The sequence below is a fragment of the Lemur catta genome, chromosome 11, assembly GCF_020740605.2.
Source record: "Lemur catta isolate mLemCat1 chromosome 11, mLemCat1.pri, whole genome shotgun sequence".
Classification (NCBI taxonomy): domain Eukaryota; kingdom Metazoa; phylum Chordata; class Mammalia; order Primates; family Lemuridae; genus Lemur; species Lemur catta.
Window position 1 is genome coordinate 3,879,642 of NC_059138.1, and position 24,403 is coordinate 3,904,044.

At 42.5% G+C, this 24,403-nt stretch overlaps 1 protein-coding gene across 6 annotated transcripts in view; it reads right to left on the reverse strand.

Moving 5' to 3' along the window:
- Nucleotides 1–552: 552 nt before the first annotated feature.
- The window catches only part of ACTR3B (actin related protein 3B), a 71,435-nt gene continuing 47,584 nt past the window's right edge, over nucleotides 553–24,403 (reverse strand). For 4 of the 6 annotated variants that reach the window (XM_045564254.1, XM_045564255.1, XM_045564256.1 and 1 more), the window contains 6 exons: nucleotides 22,608–22,751; nucleotides 19,337–19,510; nucleotides 17,948–18,040; nucleotides 3,525–3,650; nucleotides 2,039–2,122; nucleotides 553–1,468 (listed from right to left, as the gene is read on the reverse strand). In XM_045564254.1, the coding sequence (XP_045420210.1) occupies nucleotides 1,373–1,468; nucleotides 2,039–2,122; nucleotides 3,525–3,650; nucleotides 17,948–18,040; nucleotides 19,337–19,510; nucleotides 22,608–22,751 (717 nt within the window). In that variant the 3' untranslated portion in view covers nucleotides 553–1,372. Of the gene's footprint in view, nucleotides 1,469–2,038; nucleotides 2,123–3,524; nucleotides 3,651–15,629; nucleotides 15,715–17,196; nucleotides 17,290–17,947; nucleotides 18,041–19,336; nucleotides 19,511–22,607; nucleotides 22,752–24,403 lie in introns of those variants that run through there. The other 2 variants (XR_006738118.1, XR_006738119.1) reach the window with 2 other exon arrangements.

The window sequence follows — 24,403 nt, forward strand, 5'->3', positions numbered from 1 at the left end:
GATCCACCCGCCTCGGCCTCCCAGAGCTAGGATTACAGGCGTGAGCCACCGCGCCCGGCCCACATTTCTTTATGAAGGCAAATTTTCTGAAGATAAAACACAGAAGGAACTTGGAAAGAATATCATAAATAACAGTTTTAAAAGTAACGTAATTATAAAGATTATATAAAGAATGCAATAAACCTAAATCTATTATAATTTAACAAATTATCCTTCAAGCCAGCAATCTACACAGCAAATGTCAGAGTAGTTACCAAACGTTAAAGCCACAAATTCTGAATTTCTAGGAAGGGACACTAGAAATCATTAGGAATTTTCTCCCACTACACCCCAGCCCCCAAATCATCTCCAACATGGTTACCCACACTCATGCACTCCCAGAGAGGGAGTGCTCACTGCAGGCAGGCAGTCCACATCATTCTAAGGAATTTCCTCCCACAAACTTGGTATTAATCAAATCCTCCACTGATGTGAAACAAATTTCAATATTCTTTAAAAGAAGTACAGAGACAAGGGGGAAAACCAAAAGACCACCACACTATAGCAGAAAAGTATTTATAAAGATTCTAACAGCTTTTATTACAACGGTGCAAGGTAGTATTTTATCCAACACTCACCAACAACAAACCATCATCTTCTATAAAACAGTTCCAGAAAGTTCAATCAAAAAAACTAAAAGATACAGTATCTGTAATAATTCTCATACAATACTGTTTAACGTTCAAACTTCATGTCAGCTCCCATAAAGTGTAATCATTTTCTAGCAAACATGTGGCAAAAAGGTCGCTGTTTTATTTTGTTCGCCTATAAACATATCAGAACATGCCTCACAATTAAAAACTTTTTATCACAGCACTCCATGACATCAGTATCTATTTCGTGCTTAGAATCAACCAGTTGTACCAAATACCATAAAATACAAAATGATAGGAAATATAAACATTGATTTGTATTTCAAGTTTATAACATTTTATTTACAAAAATAGGCTGGGAGGAAAAGGGTTTACACCCATACATTCTTTTGGGGGGGACTATTTTGCGCCATTTTCTAATTGTTTTTTCTCTAACAATTTTTAAAGTCACATTTGAATTCCTTCAGAATTGTATTTGTCAGCTAGAAGCTCTGAAGAGGAGGAGGGGAAACGGAGAGTCGGGGGGCGCGGGGGCGGGGGCGGGCGTACAACAGTCGGCACGTGAATAGATGGCTTTTACTGGAAACTCGCGCGGTGCCGCATGCACGGGGCGACGCAAGCGCGCGGCTCGGACACCAACACCGAACGCCGTTATTTACAGCGACTGCAGTCCTCTCTGGCTGCGGAAGGGCACTTGTTCCCCAACGTGACGCTATCGAACAGCGATTTCAAGGCAGACACTAAGACATGACTCCAAAGACGGGGTTATGGCGGCAGATGCTGGGGCCATACTCCTCATAGTCCTTCTTAGTGTGACAGACCTGAAAGAACTCTGGCTGCAGGAGGCATCAGGTGGAGGGAAAAGATAAATATTTCAGAAAGAAAGTAAAATTAGATAAATTCCTAAGCAAATGAGAAACTCTCCTCATCTAAACCTCCATTCTCCTTCTCCAGACAACTGTCGTAAGATTTCGACCTCTTTGACATACTAAACTACTAAAGTAGGGTTTATTTCATTTTTCAAATATTTATTTAGACTCTATTTTCTTAGGACCAACTATGTGCTGGCCCTACATTAACAGTGTGTTAGCTACAAGGAATTTGAGGAGGAAAAGTAATAATTATTTGGAAAAGTAATTAGAACTCACAACGAATGAAAGATTTTTTTAGATTATTTTTGGGTTTCACTTGTCCATGTTATCTGTAATCCCTAGTTAGTAAGGATACTTTCAAATTAGTTATGCAATCTAATGATCGTTAAAATACATTTTCTATCTTAAAAGATTTAAGTGTCTGTTTAAAGTGACAATTAGAACACACACTACTTAACCTTCCTAGACAGTATCTACCCAAACTCAACAGAGAAGACAGAAATAAAAGTACAGAACAATCTGAAAGGGACTTACAGTTGAGGCCAGCATGGAGCCGCCAAACCACACGGCATAGCGCTGCATGTGATGTGTTATTACCTGAACCTCCACGGGCTTGGGCTGGAAAATAAAGTAACATATGTTTAGTTCAAGCATACAAATAAAAAAAAATTATAGATTTTACAAGATGCCTTCTGATTTTTTTTTGTATCTGTGCAAATTTATGGGGCACATGGGAAATTTTTACGTGTCTATAACGTGTAGTGATCAAGTCAGGGTATTTAGGGTATTTTAGTATAATCATCCTACTATGCTGTCAAACAATGAATTTATTCCTTCTATCTTACTGTATGTACCTTTAATCCACTTCTCTCCATCCTCCTCCCACCCCCTGCACCCTTCCTAGTCTCTGTTATCTATTGTTCCTCTACCTCCATTGTGTTCCAATGGTTTAGCTTCCACATGCAAGAGAAAACATGATATTTGTCTTTCTGTGCCTAGCTTATTTCATATAACATATTGACCTCCAGTTCTATACATGTTGCTGCAAATGACAGGATTTCATTCTTTTTTATGGCTGAATAGTATCCCATTAGGTATATATACCACCTTTTATCCACCCATCTGCTGATGGACACCTCAGTTGAGTCCATACCTTTGCTACTGTGAATAGTGCTGCAATAAACATGTGAGTGCAGGTATCCCTTTGACATACCGATTTCTTTTTCTGTGAGTAGATATCCAGTAGTGGGACCTCTGGATCAAAAGGTAATTCCATTTTTAGTTTTTTGAGAAATCTCCATACTGTTCTCCATAGTGGCTGTGCTAATTTACATTCCCCACCAACAATGTATAAGAGGTTCCCTCTTCTCTGCATCCCTGCCAACATCTGTTATTTTTCTGTCTTTTTAATAGCCATTCTGACTAGGGTTACACAATATCTCACTGTGGTTTTGATTTGCATTTGAGACTAACTGTCCCAAAATACTAAAAGAAACTGCACTTTTCCAACAGTTGACTCCACTTGGACTCTCCCTTGCTCCTACTTCCTCTATCAAAGCCCACTCTTGGTTAAAAGCCCAAATAAAATCACCAGCTAGTTAAGAATTACTATCTTGGAGGAACACATTGTAACTCCCTGCTAATATTAGTCATTTTAGTTTAATGAGAACATTTCCAAAGGGCATTAAAGATCCTCACTGTAAATTAATCCCATCTCCTTGGGACACTGGTCATTACACTACATGCCTGATTTCTTATAACACAAAAGAAAATTACAGGCAAACATGGGTCAGTGAGGGTATAAAATTGTTGTTGCTGCATCACTATGTATATCAGTCTTAACCACATGCTTGGAATGAGCTCAGGCAACAAACCTCTTATAATTTCACAGTGTGCGTAAGAAAATGGTTCAGAGTTATTTTTATTTCATGCTACCCAACCAAGCTCCTTCAGCTCTGTGTTAGAAAGAGGGAGCCGAGTGAATCCCAGTGCATCGGCATGGAGAGGCCCCGTCTCCTACCTTTATTCTCCCACCGCTGAGCTCCTCGCTGAGTTTTAATCTGGCATCCACCACTCTTTTCAAATCTCTCTGCAGTCGACGTCCAAAATCCCTGAACATTGTTGAGCCCCCTGAAAGAACGACATTCTACAAGACACAAAGCAGAGGGTTGCCTTGGATGAGATTACCACCCACAATGTTCTAGTAATTGCCCAACCACAGAATTCCCACATGGCCCATCACTTATGTGAATGACACACTGGCCCTATATGAAAAGATACTAATTGACAGAAAGTGAGTTAGCACAGAAGTGTAGATTGTATTTTTTTTCCTGTGACAGGAAAAAACAGCTCCTCCTCCTGTTTTGGTCACAGCTGATCCTGCAGTGCCAGAACCATGACTGGCAGATGGCAGGTCCCCCATAAACACTGCTCAGTGAATAAATGAATGAATGGACCTTGCAGGGCTGGCGCAGACACCCTGCTCACGCTGCCTCTGCGCCTCAGCACTGTCCCCCCACTGGCCAGAGCCAGGGTCCTCACACTCCTACCCCGGCTCCTCCATAAACTAACTTCAGCTGAAGGGTACCGTCTCTCCTCGTTATTTTCATAATACATATCCTCTGTTAGAGTCTTATAATAAAAAGTTAAAAACCCAAAATGCACTAATCTGCCAAAAGTCAAACCAAATCTGATTACTGATTTAGAAAATCACAAAACAGAATTTCTCCCTTCCCCCTCAACTGAATCAATTCAATAAGAAAAATATATTTCATACAACTACTCTATTGGACTAAAATAAAACTGTAGCATTTTCTCCACACTAAATCTAAGTCATTTCAAACTCCCATGTGCCCCATACAATCATGTGTTTGCTCACACACTACCTCACATTATTCACTAGATTCTTTCTTTCTGTATGTCTTGTTTTTTAATTCGTAAGGGCTTATTCGCCACTTAATTTATCATCAGTATCAACAGCAGCAACAACAACATGCTCAGCATGTGCCAGTCACTACGCTGTGATGGTCACTGTCCCACTGGAGCCTCACAAGGTTATGAAGTCGGTATCGTTACCCCATTTTCAGATGAAAGTACCAATGGTCAGAAGTTAAATAACCAACCCAAAGCCACACAGCTGGTACACTGTGGACCTGCCTGACTTCAGAGCCCGTGCTCAGGACCATGGCATTAAGAGAATATGATAAAAGAATAATATTTACTTAGTACTTAATATTAGTAATAACAATGTTTACTTAGTAAATATAGGCACACCTCATTTTATTGCACTTTTGCTTCACAGATACTGTGTTTTTTATAAATTGAGGCCAGGAGTGCTGGCTCACGCCTGTAATCCCAGCACTTTGGGAGGCTGAAGTGGGAGGATTGCTTGAGGCTAGGAGTTCAGGACCACCCTGGGCAACACAGCAAGAACCTGTCTCTACAAAAAATAAAATAAAAAACTATCCAGGCGTGGTGGTGTGCACCCGCAGTCCTTGCAGTCCTGGCTGCTTGGGAGGCAGAAGCGAGGCGATCACTTGAGCCCAGGAGTTTGAGGTTGCAGTGAGCTATGATCACGCCATTGCACTCCAGCCTGGGCAACAAACTGAGACCCTTTCTCTTAAAAAAAAAAAAAAAAAAAAATTATTAACAAAGAATTTTAAAAAGTAAAAATACTGGCACCATTTTTCCAACAGCATGTGCTTTGTGTCAATATTTTTCAGCAATAATGTATTTTTTATTTAAGGTATATACATTGGAGTTTTTTAGACACAATGCTATTACACACTCAACAAACTATAATATAGTATAAATATAACTTTTATATGTACTGGGAAACCAAAAAATTTGTGTGACTCACTTTACTGCAATATTCACTTTATTGGGCTGGTCTGGAACTCAACCCTCAGTAGCTCCTGTAATGCCTGTAATAGTGTTTACCACATATCAAGCACTATGCTTTCTCCTTCATGCACATTATCTCGCAATTCTGAGACAGTTACATTTATGACGCCCATCTCGCGCCTGAGGAAGTAGAGGCTCTGAGAGGCTCAGGAACCAGAGCACCAGCACGAAGCTCGGAAGCGACTCCGTGGGTGTGAATCCCAGGCAGCTGGGCTCTAGAGCTGACACTCTTAACCATGAGGATATAAAACAAAACTTCTCAAAACACTTTTTTTTTTTTTTTTGGAGACAGAGTCTCACTCTGTTGCCCAGGCTAGAGTGCTGTGGCGTCAGCCTAGCTCACAGCAACCTCAAACTCCTGGGCTCAAGCAATTCTCCTGCCTCAGCCTCTCGAGTAGCTGGGACTACAGGCATGCGCCACCATGCCCGGCTAATTTTTTCTATATATTTTTAGTTGTCCATACAATTTCTTTCTATTTTTAGTAGAGACGGAGGTCTCACGCTTGCTCAGGCTGGTCTCGAACTCCTGAGTTCAAACGATCTGCCCACCTCGGCCTCCCAAAGTGTTAGGATTACAGGTGTGAGCCACCATGCCTGGCCTCAAAACACTTTTAACAAAAGCTAAAAGTCAAGGTGATTCATTCTAAAAACAGTTAAATTTAGAAAACAAAGTGATTCCTTAGCACATAAAATGTGAACGATCAGTAAACTCTATGGTTTGTAGTTCTAGCCACCAGTAGTCTTCTGGAAAGACATTTTCCTGATACCCAGTTACTCCCTTCTGCAAGTCCACTTAAAATTTGATTGGATCCAAATGTATTCAAAGACTTGATACTCGAGGTAAGCATTTTAGCCAGAAAGTATCTGCTTCACTTGAACCAGCAAATTCTCAGACCACATTCGTTCAACTTTAAAAGTTTCATTAATTACAGACTCCTGTGTATGTCAGATTATGCCAGAAAAACATACATATCCTAGTAAAAAAATAAATCTTGACCTAAACTAGAAAAACACCAAAAACCTAAATGTAGGAAAAGAGTTGGTATTGAAATAGACGTGGCATGAAGCATCAGACATCACTAAATATAATGTTTTTGAAGAATTTTAATTACTTGGGTGTTCACAACATAATGCTAAGTTAATATTTAATACATAGCATACAAAACATAAATATAACATGATATCTTTACCTATTTGTTATTTCATGAAAATAGAAGGAAAACACAGTCAAAGTGATAACTGATAAACACTGATTACAGAGGAATAACTTCTGCTTTCTTTATTAAATTTCTGGTACTTTTCAAATTTTCTAAATTGAACATGTATTTTAAATCAGAAATAATAACGTTTGCTCATCTGTAGAGTCTAAGTTTTCTATGTAGAAATTATGTCTTTACAGTGCAGTCCCCTGACCACTCCTCCCCCTGCTAAATGGCTGAGTCCTTGTTTGTACTTTTCACATGGTGGGAAGGCACTATTTTTTTATCACGTGCACCATGTTTTGGGGTTTTTCGTCGCTGTTGTTGTCGTTGTGACAGGGTTTTGCTCTGTTGCCCAGGCCAGAGAACAGTGGCATCATCATAGCTCACTGCAGCCTCTAACTCCTGGGCTCAAACCATCCTCCTGCCTCAGCCTCCCAAGTAGCTGGGACTACAGGTACACACCACCATGCCTAGCTAATTATTCTGTTTTTTGTAGAGACAGGGTCTTGCTATTACCCATGCTGGTTTTGAACTCCTGGCCTCAAGTGATCCTCCTGCCCTGGCCTCCCAAAGTGCCAGGGTTACAGGCATGAGCCACTATGCCCAGCCAGGTTCACTATGTTGACTGGACTTTTCAGTAGCCCTCAACAACAACAACAGTACCTTATCTGGCCATATAAATGTGTACTTCATGATATAAAATGAAAGTCTCAATTTTAAATTACCTCTGCAAATGGAAAGGTCTTGTCTTTATGCTGGTAAAAGAATGTCATAGCCATACCATTATAAACACTACATATAACCTGTTACTCTCCTGAAATTTAAATCAGGAAGATTTAAAATAAAATCTATATTAACAGAAATTTTATTTCATTAATATCTAATATGGTATAAAAGATGACAAAAATTCCCATTCCTGCAATGTTAAGGGATATTTTGTGCTAAAGGGTCTTTATTCTTAACACAGCTGGACAGACACACAGTGCCACCTATCGGCCATCCTGTATAACCGCAGACGCAATGTAAAAGAACCGCTCACAGAGACAGTGCCCCCTTGCCCCCTCCTCTGTTCAGATGCCCAGCCTCACTACAGGTTAAGATCACAACTCTGTCAGAAGCCCTGTTATTCCTACATTGTGTTCTTGAAAGGTTTTCCTTCCTTAGGTACTAGAATTTTCTGCTGTCAAACTGAACCCAGTGATTGCAATCCCAGCAAAGTCTGAACAAACCTATGTCTAAAATATGGGCTGTATGATACCCACCAGAATCCCGGAGGAAATCCAAGCAAATCTCCAGGGCTGGCTCTAAGCAGCTGCCTGATTGTAGGGGCCGCAACCTAATGGCAAACTTCTCACCAGAATTATCCACGTCTCCTCTCCCTCGTGGTACCTCCTTTTTCCTTCAACCGCTGTCATCTGGCCTCTGCCCAGCTCCTCTCACAAGGCTACTCCCCTCCTCGTGGTGAATCCAACGGCTACTTCTCAACGCTCATCTGTGTGACCTCTCAGTGTCACTTGACAGGGCCAATGACAGCTGCCTTCCCTTGGCTTCCAGAGTTTTCTCTCTTTTCTCTTTTAGACTATTCCTTCTTGGATTCTGTGACAGCTAATTTTAGGTGTCAACTTGGCCAGGTTATAGCACCCAGTGATTTAAGCAAACACTAAGCTAGGTGTTGCCGCCAGGGTGTTTGGTAGACATGGGTGACGTAAGTAAAGGTCACCCCCCATACATGGGTGGGCCTCATCCAATCAGCTGAGGCTTTAAGAGTAAAAACTGAGGTTTCCCAGGGAAGGAATTCTGCCTCAAGACTGCAACGTCAGCTCCTGCCTGAGTTTCCAGCCTGCTCTACAAATTTTGGACTTAACCAGCCTGAAAGGAAGTCAATTCCTTAGAATACATCTTACAGACATAGACACACAGATGCAGATGTAGAGCTAGAGGTACCCTATTGTCCTGTTCTTCTGAAGAACCCCATGACTGACATAATCTCTTTGGTCTCTTTTCTCCGCCTGTCCTTTAAAAACTGACCTTCCTGTGGGTTCTGCCTAAGGCCGTCTTGTCTTCTCACTGGCTACTCCCCTGCAGCCAGATCCATCTGCAGACCTTTTATTTCTGTCTGCACACTGGTGTCCTTGAATCTCTTCATCTAGCTCAGATCTTCTTCCTAAGCTTCCAACCTATGTATACAACTCACCGGCCCCCCACACTAGAACTCACCTCCTGCCTCCTCAAATGGGCTCCCCTGCTCCTGTATCTGTTTAGTAAATGACATCCCCATCCTCCTAGAAGTGTAAACAAGAAACTGAACACTTTCCTCCTGCCTTATCAAAATCTCATCTATACTCCAGAGCTGCAATCCCCAACCACTGGGCCACCAGCTGGTAAGGGTCCTTGGCCTGTTAGGGACTGCGCCGCAGAGCTCTGCCTCCCCCACCACCCTCTATCCATGCAAGAATTGTCGTCCATGAAACTTGGGGGGGGGAGGTAATGGCACAGCAGGAGGTGAGCGGCGAGCCAGTATTCACCGCGGCTCCCCATCCCTCACACACATCACCACCTGAGCTCCAACCACCCCCCCGCCCCCCGCACTGGTCTGTGGGAAAATTGTCTTCCGTGAAACCGATCCCTGGTGCCAAAATGTTAGGGACCACTGCAAGCCTCTCTTATCTCTGTGCATCCATCGTCCTTCGTCTGCCTCCTGCTGATACTTCCCAGTGTGGGCGCGGTCCTGCCGCACCCCCAGTACTGGTGCAGCCTTCTGACTGGCCTTCCTGGCTCCAAACTTTCTACCTCCAAGCCACGTCCTTTGGTGCAACCCAAGCACCTTTCTAAAGCCTAGGTCAGGTCACACCACATGCCTGCATAAACTCTCCATGCCCTCAGGATAACATCACACTCTGTGCAAGGCCCCTCAGGTGGATGTCCCGTCTCTCCTTGGAACCCCAGTCAGCACACGGTGGCTCACGTACACTCTCCCATAGGCCCTGTGTCATCTGGCGCCATGGACATCCCAGGCTTCAAGCTTCCCAACCCCATGTTCCAAAGTTAGGTCCAAGGACGCTCAGTTCCTTTCAGATCCACGACAGCCTTCAGGGCTCAGACCTAAGCTGTCCCACTGGGTAGCCATTAGCCACATATAGCTATTTAAACTGGCATCAATTAAAATTAAACACAATTTTAAATGCTATTCCTCAGTTGCACTAGTCAGGGCTGGGGGTGACACATGCAGCGGGGGGTGACACACAGGCAGACACCTCCATCACGGCAGAACACCAGGTGGGAGAGCACTGACCCCAGGGGCCCTGACACACGTTAGTTCCTCGGTGCCTGCGGAGGGGCCTGGCACTGTGCTGTCAGAGCAACGGAACGTCGCAGCCACTCCTTCGTCACTCTCTTACTGCAACAGGCTTCTTAAAGTTCTCAACTGGGCAAGTTGAAGTCCGTTATTAATACCAGTCATCTTCCCTTCCCAGTGACACAAAAATCTTGCCATTTTTGGGATGGATTAGCAGGGCAGAGAGCATCAATTAAATTTAAGGGGGGTATGAGTGTGGAATTGCGCTGAAAGAGCAGAGCTCTGGAACTTTCTCTGCCCACTACCCTGCCCAAACCAAGCAGCTACCATTTTATCTGTTCACATATTAGACTTCAGGATTTCATCTGAATAAAAGACCTATTTGAAAAAGGATGAAAAAATGAATGATATGTATCTTTTCTGATTTTTCCCTAATATTAAAGATACTTGAACTTATTCAACATTAAGAATAAAAACTATACATAACTCATTTACCTTGCACTATGCTTCTCTGATTTAAAAGGCATTAACATAATTATAAGATATATACCCAATTCAAGCAATTTGTTACAGAAAAATCAATCCTTGTACCATATCAAGATGTACTCGCAACTGCTTCACAAACACAGTAAATAGGAATTTTTAACAACTCCTAACCCACTGCCAAGGCAGGTGTAAAGATATTTTCTTCTGGCCCCACCCTCTCTCCTGGACTGGTTTCCCACTACCTTCCACACCTCAGGCTCCAGCCAGAATGTCTCAAACGCGTCCCTGCTCTCCCCTCTGTGCTCACTGTCCTCCCTCCCGTCCCTGCTCTCCCCTCTGTGCTCACTGTCCTCCCTCCCGCCCCCACTCCACGGGCCAAGCCCTCAGACTCAGCTCACATGGCCGCTTCTCACAGCCTGTCCTGCTCCCCTCTAATTAAGTGCAATCTGTCCCTTCTCTCAATTACCATAATTTGCATTATTCACTTTAATGACATTTAGCTTGTAGTGGTTCCCATTAGTGTTATTTCACTATTTTTAGCCTTTTTTATAAGCTCTTAAAGACAAGAACCATATCACATACATACTTAAATCCTCTAATTCAACAACAGTAGTGCCTTGTACCTAGTAGGCACTCAAGGTACCTCATGAATAGCACTGAGAAATAGAGAGACATCCAGTTGCATGACAAAGCAACTCAGACTGGCTTCCCCCTCAAGTACAGCACCCAAGTTACCAAACACTGGCTAATCTAAGAGATAGCCAGTTGCTGACAGTGGTTCTCCATTCATGACGGTCACCTGGGAAGCTCTTCAAACTCCAGGGGCCCAGGCTCCACCCAGCCCGAGCCCAGTGACACCAGCATCTCCGCGGGAGGGTGAAGCCCACGGGCAATGAGGCTGAGGCTTGTCCCCTGCACACCTGTCATTCCTGGAGGCTGACCAGAGACAGCAGGTGTGTAAATACCCTCTTATCTACAAGTCAGACTGAAATAAAACTTAGGCAGCTGATGACTACTTTCATGAAGAAAAACTGTTTTGCTCTTTTAAGGATTCTAAATTGTTTTGTCAAACTCATAGAAGCAGAGCGTAGAATGGTGGTTACCAGGCTCTGGGGTTGGGGAGATGCTGATCAAAGGGTACAGACTTGCAGTTAGGAGGTGAACAGTTCTGGAGTCCTAACGTGTAACACGCTGACTACAATTAATAACAGTATTGTATAATGAAAATTTGCAAAAAGTGTAGATCTTAAGTATTCTCACCACACACATAAAAAAGTTAACTATATGAAGTGACGGATGTGTTCATTAGCTTGATTGTGGTAATCATTCCACAATGTGTATGTACATCAAATCATGTTTCATACTTTAAATATATAAAACTTTTACTTGTCGATTATACCTCAATAAAGCTGGAGGGGGGGAAGATTCTAGGTTTTCAAAGTCCTCTTTTATTGTCACCTTCTACTGTCTTCATGTTCTCTTCGTATCTGTTACCCTGAGTAACATGTTAAAGCAATGACCAGGAAGGTCTCAGATGTTTCTTTAGAGCCTAAGCACCTCCTACTTGCTTCATCTCAATAAATCCCACTAAGGTCACCATGACTGTGAATCCAGAAGATCTAAAAAGCCTCGGCTCGACTGGTCTAGACGAGTCCCGTGAGGAGCAGGCACGGCAGAGGGAGAGAGACACCTGCAGCCAAACAACAGATCTTCAGAGCACCAAGAAGCTTGCTCAAAACTCCTTCCCGCTGGGTCTACGTGGATCCACTCTGGTTAATACGGCCACCGCAGCTGCCCGAACAGGGCTGTGGAACTAGAGTGTGAGCGCACAGGTAGCAGAGTTCAGGAATCGGCATCTCATTCCTGGAGACAGGGCATCTCAACTGTCCACATAATCCATCAGGGTTCAGCAGGTGTGTTATTTCCCCTTTTTTAATCATGAATTTCTCTGGGTCTAGACCCTGTTTTCCACTTCTTTCATGTGCACTGGCAAGAGTGGGCCCAGCAGATAGGAAGCAAATCAGTGACAGAGAAAGGAATAATGAAGCAACAATGAGACTGAAGAGGAAGGATGCACTACCTGAAGCCGCCGGAATGCTTGGCTATCTGGAGAAAGACGACTGCATGTTCTATAGAAGTATTCGTAGTATGTCTCCTAACCAGAAGAGTGTTTCAAAATTATTTTTTAAAAAACCCACAAACCTACATATCTGTGCATTTACTAACACAGAAGTGGAAGCAGAAGGATGCTTTCTAGGACAAGCTCACTTCCACGCTCAGGAGGAGGAGGAGTCAGAGAGGGGAGGCCAGAACACCAGGGCGTGCACTGAGCAGAGGAGGCCCTGACAGTGCGGCCTCACGGCTCCAAGATGCTGCTTCCAGGAGGACTCGTCTTCCATGCCACACAGTCCCTCTGGGAGAAGGGCTGACAGCTTCCGGAAACCGAGTCAGCAGAAGCACTGGCCCAACAGTGTGTGACCAGAGCCCACCAATAACTCCTCATGGTTGTTCCTAAATGCAGCATTGACTTGCTCATGAACTAACAGGACAGGACACACCTTTACATACACAGCCTGGTGACAGCAAATCATTATAAGAGAATGATCTGGAAAGTACTAAAATGAGGCTTTCACAAGTAATTACTCAAATATCTATAACAGACTGTCTGTCCGGTTTTGTAAATAAAGTTTTATAGGAACCCAGCGTCTCCTAGTCATTCACATACTGTCTTTGGCTGCTTTGGCAGAATTGAGCAAATGCAACACAGACCATATGGCCTGCAAAGCCAAAACGATTCACCATCTGGCCCTTTACAGAAAAAGTTGGCCAACTCCTGGCCAGATAGTACCATGGGGGGAGAAAGCACTATAACAGCTGTTCCCTGGCAGGCTAACACACATAAAAACAGGCATTTTTTAAGCCTCAATCTTAAACTTCAATTTACTTATCAAGCCCCTTGCTTTGGGAAGAAGCCCCTTTCTTGGTGGCTGTGGCAGAGGCAGAGGTGCCCACCAAACATTCCATCGCCCTCGCCACCCTCCAGCGCCTGGGGTGAGGCTGGATGCACCATGTGACCGGTGATGGCCCAGGGAAGTAGAGTTGAAGTGACCTGCCAGCTGCCTCCTCCCCTGCCACAGAGACCAGTGCGGTGATGTGTGCCAAAAGGAGGAGCCAGAGATGTGACAGACCCCTTGCCAACCATAACAGATATGTACATGAGCAAAAGAATAAACCTTTGCTACTGAACACTGAGATTTCAGGGTTAACTTTCACATAACATGCTCTGGTCTCCTCTGCCCGTATCTTAGGAAGGTGGCAGAAGGAGCAGTCTCGTTTGTCTCCCTTCCCCTACAGGGAACAGAGCTTAGCTATGTGACAATGGCGAAAACCATGGGCAGCTCCACCCTTTCACCCTCCCACCTCGCTCCCTGCTTGAATTCTACATCACCTGCAAGGCTGCAGTAACACTGGAGCGTCCCACACAGAAACACTCACACGGCTGATGGAGCTCGGGGTTTATTCAGCACAAACCTAATAGCCCGGGCCAAGCTAAAACCCTCCCAAAAGCCACAGAAAAGAAACTCATCATCCTAATGGGGAAGTGGTCAGAGACAGGGATTCTCCCTCTTTGGAGACTCATCTTCCCTACACATTTTACAAAATTTTTAGGTGAAAATGCATGAGTTTTCAAAAAAGCGAAAATGGGCTCAAAATCCAACCCTGCCACTTAGCAACCATATGGTCTTACCTAGCACTCACCCTCTCAAAACGCAGTTTCCTGATCTGTAAAGAAGGAAACCTCAACAGACGGGTATGAGGATTAAAAGACACAGGTTTTTTAAGCACCAATCACACAGGCCCCGCACACAGAAGCCTCACTGAACACAGAACAGCACTGCCTAGAACGTGGCCTCTCGGGGTCTCTCTCGGTTTCGTTTGCGACATGGGAATAGGAACAGTAGCTACACTACACACAGGGCCATTGTGAGCAAAATGCTACCCCAGGTCTTGACACACAAATACTCAATAAATTATAGCTTTTTATTATAATAAAAATGATTTTTTAAAAGTCTTTGATTAATGATTTCAAGTAAAATCGGTTTAGATGGAAGAACCTCAAGGTTGTTTCTGAACAATAATGAGGTACCTAGAGAACAACGAGCCACAAAAAATCAAATCTGAAATTTCCTACCACTTAAATTACATTTGTAAGTTTAATCATTTTTTCCTCTCTCTGTATAAAGTTGATAGAAACTGAGACTTTAAAAAAATGTATTCGGAAATCCAAATAATTGGGTTAAATACGCTTATATTTGTTAAGTTACCTTTCGTGATCCTCACCCAAACAGAATCCCTTCCAAGACCAAGTTTTTATTTTGGCTTCTTCATCCCATCATCCTGACCTTAGTTAGCCACAATGGGTTCTGTTCTCACTTCCTTTAGCTAAATGATCCACAGGAAACTTCTGACTTGCAAATCTATCGATGCCCAGGATAATTACTCTAACTACAGGCGAGTCAGTGGCCAACACCCCTTTACCACTTTTTAGTGTATACTCACTCTAAGAATGACTCTGAAGGGACATTTTTAACTAACTAGTATCTCACATCACGTAACAACACCAGGCAACACCAGTAGGGTCTGACCACTTTGCAGCTGTCTGTGATACATCCTAGCGTGTCTAGTGAGGGTGACTAGGGGAAGAGCCCTACAATCATGAGACAGGACAGTAGGCAGGGATTACCTATGTACACCTTTGAGGTGGCCACAGGACAGTCAACTGAAAATGTCTAGAAAGTAGATAGAAATTTGAGGCCGACCTCTAGAGAGTGGTGAGGGGGGAGATACACTCAGGATGAAGTAACCTTATCTTAGCTTCCTCTGCATAAGACATCCTCATTCCCAGCCCCCAAACTCATTTTTTTCTCCTCCTTTATAAGCTATATCCCCTCCCAACTTTCAATCCTTCTTCCGATGACTCTTTTCCAGGTTTAGACAACAAACCCCAGCCACAGCCACAGCCTCACGTGATGAACCACACCCCTACATCCGCCACAGTGCACTCTGGGTGACTCCATGTTCCTACAGTGGTCACATACTGCCTCACTAGTTTATGGAGCTTCCTTGAGTTCAGCGTTAGCACATTTAGTCCCGTGTTACTTAATAATTTAATAATTCCAAGACTGAAAACGGTATCACAGTGAAATTACTAGTCAGACAGAAAGAAAGGGCTCCCTACCTGGGTGTGGGGTGGGGGGCATGCAGACAAGAGGCCAATTCTTTCAAGTGACCTTGGACAAGTAGCAAAGACAGTCTTCTCTTTTCTAAGAAATACAATCATTGTGTTGGTTTATTCAATCTTATCTTTTCAAATCTATGAGGTTAAGGAATTTGTCTTATGATAGGAGATAAAACAAGACCAAAAAAATCTAAGGCAAATTTGCTTCATTTCATCCAGATGCCTCTAATTCTTGCCACCTTTTCCCATCTCTGGGGCTCAGTGTCTTCATCTGTTGAATAAGGGGCTCAATCTACATGATCTCGAAGGCCATTTCTACTGCAAAAATTGAGAGAAGTGAACTAAACTGTTCAATTAGAAAACTCACCCCATCATGAGCAATCTGTAACTGTTGGCAGAGTTTCACTTCCCTTATGATGAAATTAAGGCCAAACAGCCAGGCACAGCAGCTCATGCCTGTAATCCCAGTACTTTGGGAGGCTGAGGCAGGAGGATTGCTTGAGGCCAGGAGTTTAAGACCAGGCTGGCCAACATAGTGAGACCCCTATCTCTACAAAAAATAAGAAATATTAGCCAGGCATGGTGGTGCACATCTGTAGTCCCTGCTACTCAGGAGGCTGAGGCAGAAGGATCCCTTGAGCCCAGGAGTTTGAGTGTAGTCAGCTATGATTGTACCACTGCATTCCGGCCTGGGCGACAGAGCAAGACCCTGTCTCAAAAAATAAAAAAAAAAAAAGAAATTAAGACTAAACAATGTATACCTGTTGTTTGCCTTCACTGACGAGAAGATACAGCTAATATTAGGTGGGATTTAAGAAACGGAAAGGATAAGAGACTGTTTCACTTAAATTTCATACTGCAGACTGTCTTTAGTTTCCCTTCTTGGTACTTTGTATTAGTAGAGAGAGGTTTAATTAAAGATATGCAACAAATGAAAACAAAAGTATAATTTGTCTTCAATCAATTTGTCTAAACTGCAAAATATTTTCTAATTATAAAACTAATATTCATTGACTATAAAATTTCACACAATTTATTTTTTTTAATGTCTTTCTTTTTTTTTTTAGACACAGGGTCTTGCTCTTTTGTCCAGGCTAGAGTACAGTGGTCCAGTTGTAGCTCATTGTAACCTGGATCTCCTAGACTCAAGTGATCCTCCCACCTCAGCCTCTTAAGTAGCTGGAACTACAGGCATGCACCACCATACCCAGCTAATTTTTTTTTTGTATTTTTTGTAGAGACAGGGTCTCACTATGTTGCTAGTCGTGAATTCCTGGTCTCAAGCAATCCTCCTGCCTCAGCCTCCCAAAGTGCTGAGATTACAGGTGTGGGTTGCTGCACATGACCCTCAGACAATTTTAAAACACAAAATGGAGAAAGTAAGTTATCCATCATCCCATCCCCAAAGATATTTTATTTACTTTAAGAATTTAGTATATGTTATTCAAAAAATATGCAAATTATTTTTATATAGAATGAAATATGTTATATGTAAATTTTATAAGTTGCTTTTTTCACTTCACAATATGTACTAGATATCTTTTCAATTGAATTTACATTGATTTACCTTGTTCTTGTTAAAGGCTATATAGTATTCCACCATACAGATGTTTACTGAGTCCTCTTCGTTGAGCCTGATTCCTCTTTAAAATTTAGCTACCTAAGTTTGAATAAGGTAAGATAAAGTCATGAGGCTGAGAGCTGACAGAATGACTCACTCAAAGGTTAACCAAAGATGAAGGAAGACTAACTAATCATCACTTTCTGCTCTCAGTATTTGGCTATAAGCAGTCTTTCTTTTTATTCAGTAGTTACATGGACCAGATTTTTCTCATTCCAAGTTTCAAAATTCCAAGCAATCAAAGAATTTTGATATTAAAATTACATGTGCATATTCTATTTGATTGTTCCGTTTAGGCTGTAATTCCTATCTGACAACAAACACCATATCAACACTGAACCTACGTATGCATGAAACAAGACCAATGGAATTCACAGGAAGCTTCCGGGGGCATCACTTTTATCTTTCAATCAGTACACGTGGTAAAATTGTCCAACTTAAAATACAGATAGCCGGGTAAGAATAAAAGATATTTACAATATTTAAATTAAAAAATTCTAGTTAACTGAGTCATATTTCCAAACATTTAAGTCATCACCTCTCCCAGCAAAATATTTTACTATTATACTGCCTTTAATCCTATAAAACAGGAAGTAAAATAGGAATGTCTGCATATTGACATTAGTAACCTATTCTAAGAATTATGGGCCTTTAATTTTGGAATGAAATCAAAGTACCTTACCCAAGCAGCTTATACCTTATACAGCGGACGACGCACATCGATGGGACAATTCTGTATTACTTCATCAACAACATCTGAGATAGACTCCATGAAGTCCGGGTTGGCAAACTGAATTGTACATAAATATAAAAGAAACATTACACATTTCTCTCAAATAGAACAAAACAAAAACTCTTTTTAAAAAGCCACTTTAACAAATACACAATTTACTATAACTTAAAACACTTCACATTGGAATTAAGAACGTATCAAACAAATCCCACGTGACTATGTGTGCAGGGAGAGGTGAGGATGTATTTCTCAAGAGGTGAAAAGCATGGGGTTTAATGAAGGAAAACATGCAACAGTAACAAAGACCAGCCCCACATCGTGAATACACAGTGACTCATGCTAATAAGAGAAGGTAAAAAGCATGTGCACAATCTATGTAATGTGTAGTGAGAAACATACATATATATCATTTGTGAATATTAAGAAAAAATTAGCCTGGATGTAAGTGGAAAAAAACATGTTCAATGAAAGATTAATTAAACCTGGTCTAGATGATGCAGGGAGGGGTGGTTTATTTGATGTTGGTAGCTTTAAAACAAAGCAATCCACATGATAATATTGTTCACTAAACAGCCTTAATTTCAATTCCATAAGTTAAATTAGCTAAAGTATAAATAATTCAACTCAAGTACATTTGAAATATCAAGGAAAGCTTTAATGCACAGTAATCTCAGAGGAAGAAGACTAACCTACCTACTGAATATAAACTGAATTAGGCAGGAAAATATACCAAAACACATAAAATGTATTATATGTAAACCTTAAAATGTTGCCTCTTAATTACTGCTCTCTGCAAAAGTATTAATTCATTGTGACTACCAGTTAAAATGACATTTGTGATTCATAAACCTGTCTAAATAACAGCAATGCGGGCCCTCGCATAGAAGCTTTACCTAACTTGCAGCAGGGAGCACAGCAGGACCAACCGCCCACGGCTGAAGCTGGGAATTAAAGAGGACAATCACGAAAGATGGAAAGGTTATATGTTGCCCCATTTTTGTGCAGAGTTGACCTACAGACAGTCTTTGAGATTAACTTGTATTATTAGCATATGCCCTGTCCCACTCCTTTGAGATTACTTTCAATTCTGTTATCTTCCATTGTCCCTAAAACTTCTTCCTAACCACTTGTGGTATATAATCCATCCCTATTAAAGCAGATAACCAAGTCTATGGGGAGGAAACCAGCAGACAAATTGCACAGGGGACCGTCCCAGTCCGCAAAGAGATCACTGAAAGACGCCAGTGTGCTCACTGGACTGTCACTGAGAATTGCTCTTTATGCCCACTGGGTGGCAGTATCACTCCACATATGCACACACACTTCTGCACACTCAAAACAGAAATCTCTTACCTCTGGGTGAAAGAATATTTCAGGTCCCAGAAACCTTTCGTAACCAACATCTATAATGAACTTCTTCTGGTTGATCGCATTGATACCCGTATACTGTTTGATCCACTTCCGGGGATCCACGTCATACTTAGCAAACTCCTTGACTATATCAGGGCAAATGTAACAGTATTTCTCCTGCATACACACACACAAAGACGTCGCCAGGCATTAACAGCTGCCCAGGGTCTCTGCCCTCTGACAAATAACCAGGAGCCCCATGCATTAAACACAACCCCAAAATCAATATGCCCAGTCCATTACGCCAGTGTGGATGTGCTATCAAGCCTCATATTCTATTGTCTTCATATGAGACATGACTACACTTGGACTTTGGACAGGTAAGTCTGCTTTTCTGCAATTCAGCAATTGATCTCAGCCTTGGTCTATCAAATTTTGTTGCCGTATTATCTGAAATAATGTCTACAGATGTCCACATAGTATCGATATCTTGTTTCCGTCTGGTCCTTCCTTGTTCCTCTCAGGTTCCAAATGTGGTGCCTGCCCTGCTTGCTGTTTCCACCTCTGGACCACAGAGGTATATCTATGCTGTAGTCTCACCTACTGAATGGGTACTGTCTACACCCTAGTGCCTTACTGCAATGACTTCTCTGGGTACCAGCACATGGCAGGGCAAGTATAATATCTGGACACTAAATGAGTGGTCACTATCAACCTGCTGGTCATTAACCTGGGGTGGACTCTGACACAGCACTGTATTATAAGTTACATAAAACTGGCTCCACTGGTTTGCCTAGAGATAGTACACCTTGTTGATGGGGTACTCTAAGTCACTCAGTCAACACATGTTTATTGTCTAGGCACTTAGGATACACAAGTGAACGAAGCACACAGATCCCTGCCAAGATTATGCTCTAGCTGAGAGTCAGGCAATAAGCAACTAAAATAAGTAAGTAAATAACATGGTACGTTATAAGGTAATAAGTACCATGGAAAAAGAAAAAGCAAAATCAGGTAGGAGGACTGGAGTTGCCAGTATGTTGCCACTGCAAGAGAACTTGCTGATGGTTTCCACCAGCCACCAGCAAACAGCCTGGGGTGTGCAGTGTTTCCTGAGTATCTGGTGATACTGATGTTCTTGGGGACCTTGGTGTTGATCATCTATCCTTAGGGCTACCCTCAGCAAAGCAGCAGGTGACACCCAGGTACTAGCTTTGGAGCTCGGCACGTGGCACTGCATCACCACCCAGCGGGAGCTCACTACACATTCCGGAAGGAATGGCCCTCAAGGACCTCGGAAGATGTTCTCGTGATGTTAAGTTCAAAGATTCTTAGAATTCCTGAAACATGTCCTAATCCGATCTTACAGGTACCTTTATTGTACTCTAGCACAATTATAAGACTGACAAGCAAAAGTGGCTACGTAACCCTGTAACCACTGACGGTTAAAGATGAGAGAGTAGGGCAGTTCATGCAACTTTAAATTTACCACGACTGGAGACAAAAACCTTCAGCTGTCCTCAGAGGCCTGGTCAGTGTCCTAGGGCGTCTCAACTCACTTAACTTGCAGCATGAAATGCTTCCGTAAAGCTGGGTGCAGAGTAGCAGTGCTAGTCGTAAGGTTCTGGATTCATGCTATGAGGTGGGCGCATGTGCACACTGCACACCCCTCAGGCCTCCTCATGACCACAAGGGGTCACGGCAACAACAGGGGACAGGGGAACTCTGAGCCACTCCTTCCAGGATCTCCTTCTTTAAGGAAATAAGTGCGGTGAGAACTAACAGGGCCACCCCATGCAACAGGGCCAGGGCAGCTGGTTTGGTGACCACAAAAGGAGTCTCTGTCACTCCCGACCTTCGCAGCTGAGGGATACACAGGCAGAAGGTGAGCGAGCCACTCAGACCTCAGGGTCAGAATGGAACCAGCCAGCGAGTAAAGCAAATGCCCAGCGTGAACCCCGTCAGTTGTGCCGCTCAGGAATCCTGACTGAAAAAGGGAAGACGTGGACTCACCAAAAGGACCCCTGGGCATTAGTGACAAGATGTTTGATTCTGATTTACATTTTTAACAGATTTAGGGTAGCAAGCAAGCTTACATCAAATATCCAAAATTTTCTTTCAGTGAAGAAGGGCAAAGGAGAAGGGAAAACCTTGGGAAATATTTTAGTCTAAGAAAACCAGTCTCATGACACCTCTGGAAACTGTTCCCCTAGAGGGAAGGAACCAACTCTGCCCGACTTCACCATTTTGGCACTGAGAGCCCCCATCCCTGGAACCTCTAGTCCCAGGTAAAGCAGGACAGATGGAATCCTACTCGCAGGGCCTGCCCCACACCTGTGCCTCCTGTCCTAAAAGTACCTCTGTTTTCACCAAGTGTCATGCAAAACTTGGGAATCCTCTCTTGGTGCTTCCTTTCCTTTAGCCAGCCTCAGTTATGAGGTGTTCAGAAGGGAGGAAAGCAGAAAGGAGAACGGGGTCTCACCGGCCCCCCACTGCCCTCAAAAGTGGTGTGGTGTGGGAAGGACATGCTCAAGCCCACTTGTCATACCCCACACTTAAACTCTCCTCCAAAAACAAAATCCTTCCCTCTTCATCTATATTACTATCACCTTTAGATTACTAAGGATTTCTTGCATTTTGACTAAAAAAAAAAATTTTCCTGATTTTGCAACCTGAAAAGAAAAATTCCTTTAAATAGGGCAGGTCGAATGCCATGGACAGAGTAAACTAAACTGATGGATCATGACAAGTAGACATTTTAAATAAGACCAATAAGCCATTTGTCTTCTATTCTTAATTGATTAAATTCTAAAATTTCCTGTAACTTTTCTGGCATAGTAACTGGAGTCTAGAAAATACAGGTGAATTTTGTTTAATAATTTCGGATCCCAGAATGGCCTTACTCTGCTGCTATGGTTTGCCTCCTGATTCTAAAGTGAAGCACGGAGGGAGAGGCGGAAGGAGCACTCGGTGAATTCAAAGTTTCTATTAATCGGGCTCCAATTAAATGATGTACTGCACACGCTCCTGCTCAACACCGGTTATCCAGCTGCTCCCATTTACAGCTGGAACCTCAGCAGAGTATTGACGTTCATAAGAGGTTAAGCTTTACGTCTTCAGCCCACTTAACTCAAGTGGTCAACAAATCAGGATCCAGGTTCACGGGAAGGGGACAGGAAGGAAGGTCTGAGCAGGATGGTGGCACCAAGGGCAAATGTCCAGAATACCATTTCTCTTTCACCCCCAAACCGGCCAGTTACCCATCTGTTTTTACCTTAATGGCTTTTGCGGTCTCCAGTGACTGCTCAGGAGGGATTCCCACCTCCCTCTCCCTTAGCAGCTGTTGAATGAAATACGTAATATCTCTACCTGCAATCGGGATGTGTTTGATGCAGCTTCCAATTACATAACCTTCCGCCTAGGGAAGAAGAGGAGGCAGAATAGCCCGTGTAAGTAATTCCACAGCAACCTGGACTCATGAAGTTTCCTGCCTCATCCTCCCTGCCTGCCCCTTCATGGCTCTAACAAGCAACTGGATCCCCACCCTGTGCAAGCTCAGTACAGGAGGTCTTTTAAAATGACTGCTTATGCAATCCATTAATATTTAAAATTCTAAATTATTCAGATAACCTCAGACTCTCCAAAAGCAACCAAAATGATGTTTTCATTAGGAATGTGAAAAGAAAAACCACATAGGATAGTTCAATTCCAAAAAGTAATACTGCCTATGAGAACAATAAATCCAGTAGGTTTTTTTTTTCTCTTGCAAAGAGGAAAGGGTTTTATCCATAAGTTGTAAAGCCAACTATAAATCTGCTTATGTTTAAAAGTCAGCAATTTGGTTAAGTACATAGGACTTAGGTTCTAACAACCTGGATTCAAATCCCAATTCTACATTTATTAACTTAGTGACTGTGGACAAGTTTAACATGTTTCATTCTCGGCACCTTCATCCATAATATGGGGCAAATAATACGCCACAGGGATTTACAAATAGTTTAAGTGAAATCTCATAAGTCAAGCACATAGCACTGTTTTTGGCATGTCGCATTTATTGTACTAAAATTTGTATTTGTTAGGAATGATTCTTCAACACTACATCATTTGAAGAACAGCGCTGATCAGGAGTTTGGATTCTCTCACCCCACTGCCTTCCTGAGCTGGTGAAGGCATGTCTGTGAGGTGCCAGGAAAGAAAACAATAATGACTTGTCGTCTGAGGCCAAGCACCAGCATGGCTGATGCCAGGAGTCCACATGCCCCCAGCAGCAATGGGCCCCGGGCTCCCCCATCGACCCTCCTGCAGGCACAGACTTGCCACAGGACTACAGGCTCGGAGGCACATCCTGATGTTCCGAGTGGACAACGCCTATCGCAGTATCATCAGATAAAGACACGCTCAGGTTTCACGTTACAGCACATTCCAGCTTCTGAGCTACCATACCCAAGGGAGACACAGGGCAATGGAAGTGAAATGCTGACTTATTTTACAGATATATTCATTCTAATAATTACATGCACTAGATATAGTCACCAGTTCAGTTACAAGGGACAACTTACGAATTCCTCCTATGGTATTTTTCCTGATGTACCTAACTTCTAGAAGCAAAAGAAGATTTGGCCTTTCTGTAGAGTCCAAGTATTAGTATAATATTTTAAGATAGAGATAAAAGATTTGTGTAAATTATTAAAATAATAATAAAGATGACCTTAAACCCATAAAAGTAATATCAGCTTTCTAACACAAACTATTCATATTATATACTTTGCATTACACGTAACATTTTCTAAAATTAACTCAATCAATGTTAAATAAGTATCAGCTCATCACACCACCAAAAACATTAAACAAGCTACACGTCCAACAACAGGAAAATGAATAAGCGAATTATGCTATGCCCACACAAAGGCTATTATATATTTATTAAATATTTGTTCACAGACTATTTAACTATAAGAGAAAAAATTAGGGTTAAATTAATATGCAAAACATAACTCTAGGATTATACGATTGGAATCTAAAACCAGACATGGGATATTCCAGTTTTGTTTAAAATGTATACGTGTGTGT